At 35.8% G+C, this 15635-nt stretch overlaps 1 protein-coding gene across 9 annotated transcripts in view; it reads left to right on the top strand.

Moving 5' to 3' along the window:
* The window catches only part of LOC144956169 (uncharacterized), a 44347-nt gene extending 29716 nt beyond the window's left edge, over positions 1 to 14631 (top strand). For all 9 annotated transcript variants that reach the window (XM_078886562.1, XM_078886563.1, XM_078886558.1 and 6 more), the window contains 3 exons: positions 5916 to 6014; positions 7474 to 7697; positions 14322 to 14631. In XM_078886562.1, the coding sequence (XP_078742688.1) occupies positions 5916 to 6014; positions 7474 to 7697; positions 14322 to 14331 (333 nt within the window). In that variant the 3' untranslated portion in view covers positions 14332 to 14631. The remainder of the gene's footprint in view (positions 1 to 5915; positions 6015 to 7473; positions 7698 to 14321) is intronic.
* The last annotated feature ends 1004 nt before the right edge of the window (positions 14632 to 15635 follow it).

Here is a 15635-nt window from a genome sequence, read left to right as displayed (position 1 = left end):
GAATGAACAACACAAAACAAACGACCTTTCGGCCCTTCAAAATTACTCATTAGAATTGAATGCATGCTGATTTCTATCGTTTTATCTTGACATTCAGCGGGCCTTGTCTTGTTTTTTTTAGTTATTATAACCAATCAGAAATAGAATCTCTTGATCTATTCATTATGCATGTTTTTTAAATTGGATTTTATTGGCTTTTCTAAACAAATTAATGGACCTTTTTTATGCACGACTTTGGCATGCTTGCTTGGTTTTTTGAGCATTTTGGTGCTAAGATTGTTGATAGAAATTAATGCCTGGTATGTGAGTATCTTTTGCACAGCTTTTTTTATTTTTTTCTTCTTTTACTCTAGTGTTCCAACTTAAACATTGAAAGAGATAAGAAATAAGTTTAGGTTCAGTTATAATTATTAAGGTATTGAGTTCATCAATTTAAAAAATCATTGTTCCTGAATGAAAGAATGAGTGGTTTCTGCCAAATCAAAATCCACTTCTGAATAAATCATATGACATGGTTTTATAGAACAGACAAATTTGTTTTAAAAAAGTGAATCCGTCTGTTTTCCGTAGAACAAAGGAATGGAATATCTCTGTATATTCTGTAGTTATTGTGGGGCATAATATCCATTAATTAAAAAAAAAAAAAATTAAAATATATATAGATTTACAAAATCACATTCCTATTTAGACCATTGATAAAAAGCCTGAAATAAAAGTGACCGTACACGGTTTCGTTCAAAGGCTTTTCACTTTTACAGTTCAAGTAACTGAACAAGATCTGAACAAGTGTGTATGAAAGGTGGCACACAAAGCAAGAAACACCATAGTGTAATGGTAGCACGTCGTCTGACCGGTCAGAGGTTCCGATTCCCAATAGAGGTGGACTGATTTATTGGAATGGTTTTTTTTTTCCCTTGTATTTTTCTTTCTTTTTTTTTTTGTCTTGCCACCTTTCATACACACTTGTTCAGATCTTTATCTTACACTACACCGGTGCCTGGTCCTTAATTTCGTAATTTGAAGTAACAGAACAAATGTGATCCTCCGTATTAGACCAGTGTTATGCTGGGATGAACTAAATGCTGGAACTTGAATTTACCACCACAAATATTTTTTAAAAAAGAAGAAAGGAAACAAAAGTTATCCTTCAGAACCAAAAGGCCCATGGACCCGGAATTTACCCCGATTTCTATTTCTATAGCGTGAAGCGGACAATAGCAATTGCTTGCAATCCTTTGGATAGGATGCTAATTTATCGCAAAGTTCTTTCTGTGGAGATCTAACAGATCCCGATACTCTATCACTGCTGGGTGGCAGGGGGGTTAGAAGACATTTTACAAATCTCGACTTCACCCGGGATCGATCACGGCCCCTTTGCACGTGAAGCGAGTGCTCTACCAATTAATGCACAATAAGGATCAATAGGACGGTGTCAAAATACCGGTTCCAATTTCCTTTGAAGTGTGAAACCAGTCCTCTGGAGGACTGGATACATACCTTGTATAACTGATCTTCTGGTTTTCAGAGTGATGGCCTCTTATTTGATAGCCTAAATCAATGATGGTCGTCAATATACATCATCCATCCTCACTCTTTTGCGCCCTCTAATGTTAAGAATCTGCCTATACACCTTGCTATTAAAATGGTTATCCACCTTATGATTAAATTTGTAACCTATTCATTGTTTTTTCATTGTTCGGAGTTTTGAACCTGTGGTGTCACGACTTCTGCTTCCCATTGTTGCAGTCAGAGGTGCTCAAAGGGATTTATTTTATAGATTTATGTTTGTCTTTCTGATCTTCAATATGTTAAAAAATTTTCATGCATCATTCTCTTCCTTATATTTTAATCCATCAACATGTCCCTTCTTTGATAAGTGCTTTAATAATTCTAGAGCTTTATAATCACTGTTGCGTCTTTAAAAATGATGTATATATATATAAGAGGGGACCGTACCACATTTATATATCTTTATGTACGTTTAACATGTCCGTCACAACGTCAACTCCAAGTTTTACCAAAAAGGCAATTCTTTGAAGTGTTTTAAAAATGTTCTTGTTGAACTTCAAATGGGATGTGATTAGGTCTATGATTTTCTGTAACTATGAGAGATTCGTCACCAAGAATAGGATCGCACTGTTTGTGTGTGTTTGTGTACACGCATGTATTGAATAGCACAACACATTTTAAAAATATTTTATTTTATTATGATGTGTGTGTGTGTGTGTGTGTGTGTGTGTGTGTGTTTGTGTGTGTGCTCTTTTCACTTCAATGAATTCAAGTTATCTATAATGATTATTTTGAAAGTATTTGTTTCATCATCAAAAGATATCACTTGAAATTCCTTATTTCTGCATTGAATTTGTATTTATTTAGGGACCAAAAGATTATTTCAGTCTTCCAATCAGGCACTTTTTTTTTTTTCAAAATGAGCGCAAAATAATGTGCAATAACATTTTTTATTCACTGGGCTCACAGGCTCGAAATATTATTCAACACTACTGAGAAATGATAAGGTTTTCCCAAGATTAGGTACTGGAATAAAAAGTAGTTATTCTACCCCTCTTTGTAATTGCAAGCTCATGATGCGATTGGGAACGCATCCAGAATGATCTAAAACGCTAGAATGTAAAGAATTCCCTATGTGACCCTTTGCCTCAAAATGGTATTAAGTCTGTTGGTTAAGATGTTGAAAATTGAATTTATAGCCAGAAATATCAGACCTTTGTTGAGTGTATATGATTTATTGAGGAGAATGGCAACCATATTTTAGGGTGCGAATGCCAACAACCGGCTTGGTTCGTTCCGACATAATATTGTTTTGAGACTATGGGTCACATATTATTAACAGTCTGATGAGAACAATGCATTTCCAAATACATTCTCTCTCCCTATCCAAGAACAAGGAAGTGGTTTAAGTCACCCTTAAAGGATTTATAACTGCACGCATATCCTCTGCCGTACAATGGCAACAAGTATTTTCTTCCTTTTCTGACCAGAAAACTATAAAACCTTGCATTTCAATTCATTAAGAGGATCCCCCAGTTGTTAAAGAGTCTGAAAACAGAAAATTTTCAATAAGTTTGAGGTTTACTTTTTTTTTGTTTGGGCAAGCTGGGGTTAACTTTATTGATATGGGATGTAAAAAAAGTTTTCAGGCCAAATGTGACCCTTCGCCTCAAAACGGTATTAAGTCGGGTTGGTTAAGATGTTGAAAATTGAATTTGTAGCAAAGTATCAGACTTGTTTTGAGTTTGTATGTTTTATTGAGGAGAATGGATACCATATTTCAGGGTGCTAATGCCAACAATTTATATTTTTGATCAGTTTAACATTTAATTCGGCTTTTAAGCATATAGTTCGTTCCGACATAATACCGTTTTGAGACGATGGGTCACAAATAAGGAAAAGCTATTTTGTCGCTCTACACAAGTTATTCGACAATATTATTGTTACACCATCAATTTGACACCGTTACTAATCAAAGTCTTGAAATCTGAGAGTAGAATTACAATAACATAATATAGTTAGCAGTTTCTACTTCTTGTACATCTCAGAACAAGCATTACTAATATCTGATGCTGCTTATCCAAAGAGGAAAATATAAATTATGATAGCCTGTAGATTACATCACACCAATTTTGTTTACCCATCAAAAAGGTGAATTGTTTTCTCCACATTCGATCCGATAGACCATGAAAGGTTGGTGTGTCACATTAGTTTGTGGTGTGGTAACGTTTTGCCAGCCTCAAAGGGTAAACACTCGACAGAGTTGCATACTGCCTACATGTTGATAGACCATGAAAGGTTGGTGTGTCACATTAGTTTGTGGTGTGGTAACGTTTTGCCAGCCTCAAAGGGTAAACACTCGACAGAGTTGCATACTGCCTACATGTTGATAGACTATGAAAGGTTGATGTGTCACATTAGTTTGTGGTGTGGTAACGTTTTGCCAGCCTCAAAGGGTAAACACTCGACAGAGTTGCATACTGCCTACATGTTGATAGACTATGAAAGGTTGGTGTGTCACATTAGTTTGTGGTGTGGTAACGTTTTGCCAGCCTCAAAGTCAAAGGGTAAACACTTGACAGAGTTGCATACTGCCTACATGTTGATAGACTATGAAAGGTTGGTGTGTCACATTAGTTTGTGGTGTGGTAACGTTTTGCCAGCCTCAAAGTCAAAGGGTAAACACTTGACAGAGTTGCATACTGCCTACATGTTGATAGACTATGAAAGGTTGGTGTGTCATATTAGTTTGTGGTGTGGTAACGTTTTGCCAGCCTCAAAGTCAAAGGGTAAACACTTGACAGAATTGCATACTGCCTACATGTTGATAGACTATGAAAGGTTGGTGTGTCACATTAGTTTGTGGTGTGGTAACGTTTTGCCAGCCTCAAAGTCAAAGGGTAAACACTTGACAGAATTGCATACTGCCTACACGTTGCAAGGAAGTTGCTGATTATTAACCTGAAGGGAATAAGTGAACCCTCTAATGACTGATGGTGTTAGATTGATGGTGTTACAGTCTGGGTTATACTCTTAACATTCTTTCTTCTTTTTCAGTACTAATTGCTACATATTATTGTTATAATATACGACTTCCATGCTATATCTTTTTATGTATTTTGAAAGCCTTTTAATTTTCAGCAGATGATCTATCATTTTCCTAAACATTAAAAAGAAATGACCTAAGAGAAGCATGACAAATTGTTTTCCCCCTCATATTGAAAACAATATTTAACCTAATACCAATAAGTTATTTTTTTTTTTTGTTATGTGTATCTTAACACATCAGCAGCTACTAATGGTATTTTATAATTTTAGATATTCATAAAAATACGAATTTGACCCCCTCTACCGCTTATTGTTTACAATGTTAAATTTTGTGTTATGACTATGAATGATACGATTCCATCTCTCCATTCCTAGAACACATCAGGGATTCAATAAACAGTTTCACTAAAAGCATGTCCATTATACTTATACACTATACTGCTATTTTTCTAATTAAAGAATATTATTGGTTCTCCTTTTTAAATTATTTGAAAATAATTAAGAGAGTACTTTGGAGATATCCTGGTTTGTTAACTATCTCGTTTTCAATTGAAAGCATTATCAATTTTAATGTTGCATTCTGTTATCATCTTTTGTTCGAAATATTTTATTCCACTTATTTTGGTCACACAATTTTTTATTTTTCTTTTACCTAAAGTTTTCGAAGCTCAAGAATTGATTATTGAAAATTAAACTGTGATGCGAGAAAAATTTGATTTTTCAGAAAATATGAATGGATAGAGAAAGTTGTTTATTGCATTAAGTTCCCTAATTCTACTTTGAAGTTTTAAGTTTGAAAAATTCATCATTCATTCAAAGTTTTTTTTTTAGAAAAAAGGATTTTATAGTTTCTTTTAAAGATTTTTTTCTCTCTCGTTTTTTATTCATCTTGATTTAAAATAGCAGTAATTTGTGTTTTTCTAAAATTAATCCTTTTTTTTTTTAGGTTTGAAATAAGAAGTAACAATGCATTGTGGAGATATTGTGGTTAGTTAACAATCTCTTTTTCAATTTGATTTGAAGCGTTATTATTGTATGAATTTAATGTTGCATTCTGTCATCATGTTCCACTTATTTTGTTCACAAATATCTATTTTTGGTATCTGGATGTCTTTGGACATTCATATATATATATATATATATATATATATATATATATATATATATATATATATATATATATATATATATATATATATATATATATATATATATATATATATATATATATATATATATATATATATATATATATATATATATTCCTTCAACTCCGTGCATCGAGGTGTCATCGAACTCTTAAAGATCCATGCAAAAACCCAAGGATTTAAATGTCTGTCTTATCATATCATCCACAGCCCACCAAGCCCACCAAAGGGTCTGGAAAAGCAAAGGCTCCAGAGAACCCCCAGACGTCTCCATCTCTCTCAGCAACTGTACAGCCCCTCTTGTCACAGGTATTATGTCTTGAAAAAAACAAAAGAACACAACCAAACAAACACTGCTGGCTCACCGTAGTGTAAGCCTTTGTAAACTCATAACCCGACTCTGCCAAAGAAATTTATGTCACATACAAGACAACAATGGGGATCCCAATAATTCAGTTCGTAGAGCACTTGCTGCACTTGAAAAGGAACCGGGATTCCCCTTCCTTCCCCTGTCCAGCCAGCAGTGATGGAGTAGCTGGGTCTGTTAGATCTGGCAGGAAGTACTTTGCAATAGACTGGGAACCAATTCCTATTGTTCGTTTCATGCTATAGAAACTGGGATAAACTTGGCTCCATTCCATGGGCCTAATGGCTCTATTTAGCACTCAAGACACTGCGCAGAAATTGGTTGAATTTATGATATCCTAATTAAACACACATAGCTGGGTGGGCTTCCTGACCTCCCATAGTGGGCAGGGAGGTACTTACTGTGTCTTCTATCCCCCTATAACTGGTTTCCAACTTGTGTTCTGTCTTTGTCTTTGAAATGAGATCATATTATTTTCCTTGTAAATCATCTCTCTGTTATTATGTGCCGTATTATAATTTGTTAACATTTGAGTGTATTCCTCTTAGTGGGGACCTGTGCTTGTGTCTGGATGAGACTTTTAGGTGATCTCAAACTAAGTACTTTGACGGTGTGCTCTTGGAATCTACATCTGTTCCCTATTTGAACCAATTCCCCTTTGTCTTACCTTTTCTTTTGTACTTTAATTGTAATTCTAGAACTTTTTACCATCCCATTTTCTTCCTTTTTACTGGCGCTGATATGACCTTAATGTGTTGCAAGCGCCGTAAAACCCTTATAAACAAAAACAACAAACAACTTGTGTTCTGTCTTTGTCTTTGAAATGATATTACTTGGTTTTGTCCCTGGCCGGACACCCTGGCTGAGAGGGAAACAGTCAAATGTATAGTTAGTTTTGGGAGATGATATTTTTTCCCTTGTAAATCATCTCTCTGTTATGCACCGTACTATAATTTGTAAACATTTAAGTGTATTCCTCTTAGTGGGGACCTGTGCTTGTGTCTGGATGAGAATTTTAGATGATCTCAAACTAAGTACTTTGAGAGTGTGCTCTTGGAATCTATATCTGTTTCCTATTTGAACCAATTCCCCTTTGTCTTAACTTTTCTTGTGTGCTATAAGTGTAATTCTAGAACTTTTACTATCCCATTTTCTTTCTTTTTACTGGCGCTGATATGACCTAAATGTGTTGCAAGCACGTAAAACCCTTGAAAACAAACACGTTATTAAATAGTAATAAAATTATCTTATCACACGGTTCCCCCCCTCTCTCTCTCTCTCTCTCTCTCTCTCTCTCTCTCTCTCTCTCTCTCTCTCTCTCTCTCTCTCTCTCTCTCTCTCTCTCTCTCTCTCTCTCTTTCCCCCCACCTCGCAAATCAAATTGTTCCTTTCAATTCACAGTTGCGTGAAGGCTACAGTGCCGAGTTCAGACGTCAGGGCAGGCCTCTGCCTCTCTTAGAAGTGATCGGTGAGCTTCAGAATGCATTTGACTTGTCGGAGAGGTCTTGTCCTGGTTTGACAGATGAGCTGGTTTCGTCGCTGTTGACCCGTATGGCGGTCACCCCTTCCCAAAATCCACAGCAAGCCAGTGAGGATGTCAGAAAAGCTGTGGAAAAAATCAAGAGGTGAAGAGAGATTTGATTCAAGTTGGGTTTTTTTTTTATTTTTATTTTTTTTCTGGCTTTCTTTCTTTCTTTTTCTTTTTCCTTTCTTTTTAAATTTCTTTTCTTGATTTCTTTTTTCTTTCCTTCCTTCCTTCCTTCCTTCCTTCCTTCCTTCCTTCCTTCCTTCCTTCCTTCCTTCCTTCCATCTCTCATTCCATCCTTCCTTCTTTCTTTTTCTGCCTTTTCTTCCAACTATCATCATCATCATCATCTTCGTCATCATCATCATCATCATCATCATCATCATCATCATCTGAATATCAACTTTGTGATGTAGTTAAGTAGTCACCTTCAGTTTAATGCCATGAATGAATTAATAACAAATATGAATTAATTAGTTTAAACATTGTAAGTAGTCTCACTTTATCTCAAATCATAGTGTCCTAATCAGATGGATTAACTCAATTCTTATTCTAATGTCCATTTCTTTACATAGCGGCCAACTGACCTGATTTGGCAGTCTGAAAAAAAATTAAAGAAAGAAAAAAAAAAGACTGTTTGTGTGTATGTGTGGATTTGACCCTTGCACGTCTAAGAGTCATGCTTTATTTGACTATAACAAGAAATGAAGTGAGTAGGAAAGTGCCAGAAGACAACAGAGAATAAAAACTTTGCGGCAGCAATGGAGGCTCGAACACGTGACCTTACTGGTACGACAAGTCCGCCTGGCCGTGGAGATCGTGACTCTACAGTATGAGTTATTCACGACCCCGAAAAAAGTCGTTTTAAATTCTAGTCTATCCTTTATTTGACTAGCAAATTAAAGCACGGAACAGAAAAACCTCTAAATCTAGATTATGTGATATAAATAATAACGTGAAGTTGAATGTAAGCTTCAATTTAGTTACATAGACCTGCATGTGTGCCGACAATTGTCGGTTTTCCGACAATCACGGTCGTTGCGATCTCCCGGATCACTTATTTTTTTATTTCTTAAGTTATCTGATTGCGAATGACGTCAATTGTCGGAGTGTCGGCGATCCCCAAATCGACCGGCGGCGAGCAGTCAAGTGCCGACGAATGGGCGTCGGATTGCCGACAATATTGTCGGCACTCTCAAGCGCTCGTTCGGCAATTATCGGGCAACTTCGCTAGTCTCCGATTTGACCGCAACTCTTCACTGTCTGAAAAACGAGAAGTGTGTCGATATAATCGAGCTTGCGCAGTTCGTTAACTTTCGTTTTCATACTTTCGGTATTCCATTCAAGTAACTTTTGTTTTTCAATTGAACCTTGCTACATTTCAATTTTATTCGCTCTATCTATCAACTTTCTGGATTTGTCGTTGTATATTTTACATTATTTTTTTTGTTATCATGCCTGAACAAGTACGTGAGAAAGCCAGTGGATTAAAGTCTAATGATTGGGATGGTTATTGCTCTTTAGAGATAAGATCAATTATTCCAGGTTAAAAACTACTGTGGGGGGTCCGATTACGGTGGCAAAGGAAAATCATTCATGTCATAAAGAGGCATTCTCAAAGTCAAAGTCAAAGTGAGTAACACAAGAGAAAAAAAAAACAACTCAGTCGTTGCGGCTGTTTTCACTGCTGAGACAGAGACTCGTCCTCTCTCCAAGCTTCACAAGATTTCTTAACTCACTCAACCTTAGCCCTAACTGAAACTGATTCCAGTCTGTAGGTAGACAGGTGCCGATTAGCCATTGGACAAGTGAAGCGCAACTTTGGGTTAAATTTTGAATAACACAATTTCAAATAATTATAATCACTGTTGCCGTTGCATTATTTTTCACAGTATATGAACGGCTCTGGTATCATTTTAAAGGGCAGAGATCAAGATTTCTTTTGATGTGATAGAAATCAATGTTGACATATTGTATCAAAAATTATAATTTGATAAAAATAACGTCATTTTAAAACTTTTAATAATAATAATGCTGAAAACTTATATAGCGCTATAACTCCGAGACACCAGACTCTAAGCGCTTAAATTACAAATTACTTTGGCTGAAACATACTCATTCACACACACAAGCACACACACACACAAACACATACACACACACAACACAACACACAACACAAACCAAACCTATCTTGCTTCTCATACCATCTACTAAAATCGAAACAAATATGTTTTAAGCGAACGTTTAAAAATAGACAAAGATTCTTTTTCACGAATGCTCTGCGGTAAGGCGTTCCAAATAGGTCCGAAATGAGAAAAGGATCTCATTCCAGCATTTTTCCGAATTCGAGGGACAACTAGTTTCGTGGAATCACTGGCCGAACGTAAGGGGCGGGGTTTTGAATATCTTTCAATTAGTTCTGAAAGGTAGGAAGGGGCAGTACCTTCAAGACAACGATACACTAAAACACAAGCTTTGAATTTAATTCTTTTCTCAACAGGCAGCCAATGCAGGTCATGAAGTAGAGGTCCGGCAGAGTCGCACCTACGCTTCATAAATACTAGTCTGGCAGCGCTGTTTTGGACAATCTGAAGACGTTTCAGATTGTATTGCGAAACGCCAAACAACAGAGCATTACAATAATCCAATTTCGATAGTACGAGGGACACAACCAGGTGCTTGGTCACATCCTCAGATATGAACCGTCTAATGGAAGCAATCTTTTTTAGTTGGAAAAAGAGAGATCTAACCAAATTATTAACCTGATGCTCCATCGACAGTCCAGAGTCTAAGAATGTGCCAAGGTTTTTCACTTTGTCAACAATTTGAATAGAGGCATCCCCCAACTTCAAATCTGTTTCACTTTTCCACTTCCTGTTCCCCACATACAGCACCTCCGTCTTATCATCATTCAGTTTCAGTCTGTTCTCATTCATCCATTTCTTAACACTTTGGATACAATTTTTACTATTGGCTGATACTTCTTGTAAATTTCTCATATTGGAAACGCAGTACAATTGCGTATCATCAGCGTATTGATGGTAAGACAGACCAAAACTTCTGATGATTTTAGACAGAGGGCCAACGTACAAAACAAAAAGAACGGGTCCAAGTACTGAACCCTGGGGAACCCCACAATCAAGAAAGATTTCCTCCGATCTATATTCATCCACCGTAATAATCTGTTTACGATTAAACAAATATGACCTAAACCAATCAAGCGCTGCACCAGACACACCATAAGTAATTTCAAGACGTTTGAGAAGAAGATTGTGATCAATAGTATCAAAAGCAGACGATAGGTCAAGCAAATTCAGCAAAGAACATGAACCATTGTCTATAACAGAGAGGAGATCATTAACAACCCTAACAAGTGCGGTTTCCGTCGAATGATGTTGCCTATAAGCAGACTGAAATTTTTCTTCAAGACAATTATTTTTAAGATGAGACAGTAATTGTTTCAAAACAAGCTTTTCTAAGATCTTAGAGAGAAAAGGAAGATTAGAGACAGGGCGATAGTTTTTTAAGTTCTCTTTATCGAGATCAGGTTTTTTCAAAAGGGGTTTGACATGAGCAACTTTGTAAATGTCTGGTACAGCACCTGACTGCAACGAATTATTAACAATACATGTAAATGGTGTTAAAATTACATCAATGCATTTTTTTAAAAAGGCAGTATTTAAGGGGTCTAAATCACAACTTTTAGTTGGAGACGACATAATGCAATCACGTAAGTCAGCTTCAGTAATCTTTGAAAAATGTGTTAACGAATCACCATGAAACTTGTCAAATGTTGTAGGGATCGATTCAGACGAGAGTTCCTTCCTGATGGTATCCGTTTTTTCTTTAAAATATTGACCAAAGCGAGTTGGTAGATCTGCACGATCGATTAAAGATGGGAGAGCTGGTTGCGTCTGTTGTCCCAGCAGTTCCTTGGTCAAGGCAAAGAATTGTCTCGAACGTCCCACGTTTTTGAGGCTTTCTTCATAGAATTTCTTTTTGGCCCTGAAATTGACGGCTTTTGCATCATTTCTAGCCGCGATGTATCGCTTCTTATCGACAGCATCTCTGGACTTGAGCCATTTTCTTTCTGCCCGCCTCCTGGCTAATCCATTCAATTTTATTTCGGTATTATACCAGGGTGCTTGACGTCTCACTTTTACTGCTCTAGTTGTTAAGGGAGCATGCTTGTCCACCGTACCAACAATTGACTCGTGGAGACCATTCGCATCATGTTTATTTTTAACGTTATGGTCAAGGTCTTGTTTAAAAATGTTCATGTTTATATTCTTCAAATTACGAGATGTTATCATCTTTTTTACTTCGTGCTTCATTGGAAATAAAACGCAAAACACAATTAAATGATGGTCAGAGATTAATTTATCAATATTTGAGACAGATGAAGAGAGAGAATGTTCAATGTCTGTAATGACATGATCTATTGTGTGGCCATGGTTGTTTGTAGGACCGCTTACAAGTTGAATATAGTTGTTTGTGTCAATAATCTCCCGAAATACTTTCGATTCATTTTTGTTTCCGAAATAATCAATGTTAAAATCACCCATAAAAATATTATGCTTTTTGTTAATGGATTGCATTGACATAAATTCTCCGAACTCAGATAAAAAATCAATTGTTGATATTTTGTTTTGTTGGCTTGGTGGTGGGCGGTAGACACAGTGAAACGACTTTTTAAAATTATTTTCATGAATGGCAAATCCAGCGTATTCAAAACTTCTAAAATTATCATGGTGAAATGATATCTTGTCAAAGAGTGACAAGTTGTAAATAATTGCAATACCACCTCCTTTCCTCCCAATGCGTGGAAATGATTTAATACAAAAGCCTTCGGGTGTAATTGCTTTCATAATTGGATCATCATATGAATGATTAAGCCATGTTTCCAAGATGACAAAAATATTAATTTTATGATCTTCAATAATGTCGATTATGTCTTGAGTTTTATTACGACACGATCTAACATTTAGTAATCCAATTTTTAAACTGGTATGATCACTACGTGCAGGTTGTTGTTGTTGTTGTTGTTGTTGTTGTTGTTGTTGTTGTTTGTTGTTGTTGTTGTTGTTGTTGTTGTTGTTGTTGCTCAAGACGGTGCTGTTGCTGCGAGTTGTTGTCATGGTGGTCGTTAATTTCATACTGACTGTCACGGACAGTGTTGACATTTGACAAGGAACGGTGAGGATTACTCATTGAAGTGATTAGATTGGATGGGGGACGAGTGTTGATAAATTGAAGCGAGGATCGAGGTCGTAGGGGGAGCGGGCGTGGGGTTGGCCGATGACCAATGACGGTGGTTATAGGGCGTTGTTTTCATCTACCCCCTCTGAGTCTGTTCACAAAATTAGTATTATAAATAGATCGATGTACACGGTAGTTGTTAAAAGTTGTAAAATATAGCACAGTGAATAAAGTTTCCAATATGGCTGTAAACAAATAGCAGTTTAAAACTATGTTCGACTTTGGAAAATCCATACTTAAATTTTAAAATTTTAGAAAAATCCTCTGTTAGAAATCGTTAAAATGTATATCAATAAAACCACAAGACTATCACAAATCAGATGGTATTAAAATCCAGGCGAAATGTCAGATAAAAATCACTCAAAACACGTAAATGAAAGAGCCAACAAAAACAAGACTCGCCGGTCAGGCGTGTTACAATACATTTGATTTCTTTTTCAAAATTGAGATAGAAAATAATAAAAGAGAAGGCATCTAGATAATTAATTTGTCTGTGTCTATATCAAATTTCATAAAGATTGAAGAAGATGTTTAATGTTGACCACAAGTGACCAACCCTCTTTCTCTCTGCTAAAATCCCGTTTTATTCAGTAGTCACCTTATCGAGAGGCTGTCCAGTGGGGGAATTCTCAATCAATTTTGAGCTTTTTGTAAGTGTAAATATAGAGTAGTATAATCATCATAACTTTGGAACCGTTTATCCTAGATCCAAAAATAAGGTATCTTATTAAATGGTTTTTAAAGGCCTATCTGTCTATGTAAAAAAAAAAAGAATTATAAATTTTTATTTTTGAAAAAATATCGAACTACCACTCTACCTCCATGCTGTCCCTTCTCCTTATAAATTTTTGGTACTTTTTAACATTTTAAAATAAATATATTCGGTAGGACAATCCAAAAGAAAATGTATATGACTAAGTACTGAGTTACGAAATAAAAGATCCGGTAAGGCGATATGTGTGAAAAAGTTCAGACAATTTGGTCAGGACTCACATGCAGGTCTAGTTACAAAAACAGATCAAATGAACGTTTCGGGTTTCCCCTTTATCAACAAAACAGGATGATTGAAACACCACAGATGAATGAGATGATGTGGTAGTGGTGTCTATGTGATAGAATGACAGTCCAAACATCCTGGGGTTTTGGGTCTTGATGGCAACACGTGCTAGGATGTCCCATTTTAGCTCTTTGAAAAGTTGGCCGGCCGCTATGTTTCTATCTTTAGTTTTTTCTCTCTACTACATGCTTTTTTTTGTTGTTGATTTTTTAAAACGTTGATTATCTGTTTTTTTATTTATTTATTTATTTATTTATTTATTTATTTTCAAAACAGTTGGAACAGGTCTGTAGTTTTTTCTCTCTACTACCTGCTTTTTTTTTGTTGTTGATTTTTTAAAACGTTGATTATCTGTTTTTTAAAATTTGTTTATTTATTTATTTATTTAAAAAAAAATTGGAACAGGTCTTCCTAGATTTAGGAATTTACTGTTAGAAACGGAGGAACGAGAGAAGATTTTGTATTTACCTCAAGTGAAAGAAAATGATGAATGATGGGATTGCATCTTTCTTATGTTGGGACTGATGAAGGAGGAGGACTTAATGACAAGACCAAGGAAGATTGACAACAATGAGATGAGCAACACTTGAAATATATATTTTTGTTGAAATGAGTGGCTGGGAGGGGGAGGGAGGGAGGGGGGAAGTTGATTAAATTAATGGAGATTTTGGAATATAATACAGTGTAAAGACAGGTCGTATGAAAAGAAAGAAAATATGATTGTAGCTTGAAGCATGGGTGAAAGTTCGCCGGAAAAATCCGGCATGGCCGGATTTTTATTTTTGAAAAAGAGGTCTCGCCGTTTTTTTTTTGTCTGGCCGGAATTCGAAAATGAAAAAAAACCTGCATTTATATAATTAACCGCACTTCTGTTTTTTTCCTCTTATTGGTAGTTGCAGGATTTTTTTTTCGGAGCACCTGCCTTTGCAGGATTAATATCATTGAGTAACTTTCACCCATGGCTTGAAGTCATACAGCAAAGCAAATAAATAACAATGTGTAATTGAATGTAAGCTTCAATTTTATATCAACAAAAAACAGGATAAATGAAACACTACAGATGAATGAGATAATGTGGTAGTGATGCTGTTAGATGAATAAACAAAAACATTGATGGGCGAGATCCTGCCCATGACCCGAAATGTCCATTTTATCTGTTTTTGTATATTAAATTGAAACTTACATTCAATTTCACATTATTTATTTATTTCTTCGAGCTTAGAGCAGCAACATTTACATTACAGCAAAGCAATGCAATACAAATTGTTAAGAAAGCCTATTTGAGAAGAAATGATTGACTTCGGGTGATTTCTTAATTTCTTTGATAGCTGCATTCCGTGTATTATACTTTTTCATTCAAAATTTAAAAAATTAAAGAGAAAATTTAAACTCTTTATGAAGAGAAATAATTTTCTTTTTCATTTTTTTTTTTTTTGTTTGTTTTGTTTTAAAAAGCCTAAATTGTCAAGATGCCATTGATTGAATCCAAACTTGGCTTAGAAAAAATAGTCCATCTGTTCAATGCAATGGGAGTTTATCCAAGTTTTTGTAGTGTTAAATGGACAATCGTGATCACTTGCCACCCAATGACTTAGTTGGTAGAGCACTCGCTTATCACACAAGGGGACAGAGATCGATCCCGGATGAAGTCGAGATTTTTTTTCTGACCCATCCACCCAGCAGTGATTTGGTAGCTGGGTCTGTTAGACCTTACGTCCT

The sequence above is a fragment of the Berghia stephanieae genome, chromosome 10, assembly GCF_034508935.2.
Source record: "Berghia stephanieae isolate SIO BIC M18660-M18661 chromosome 10, UCSD_Bste_1.3, whole genome shotgun sequence".
NCBI classification, from domain to species: domain Eukaryota; kingdom Metazoa; phylum Mollusca; class Gastropoda; order Nudibranchia; family Aeolidiidae; genus Berghia; species Berghia stephanieae.
The sequence above is the reverse complement of the archived record's forward strand: the minus strand, read 5'-3'. Positions and strand labels throughout refer to the sequence as shown.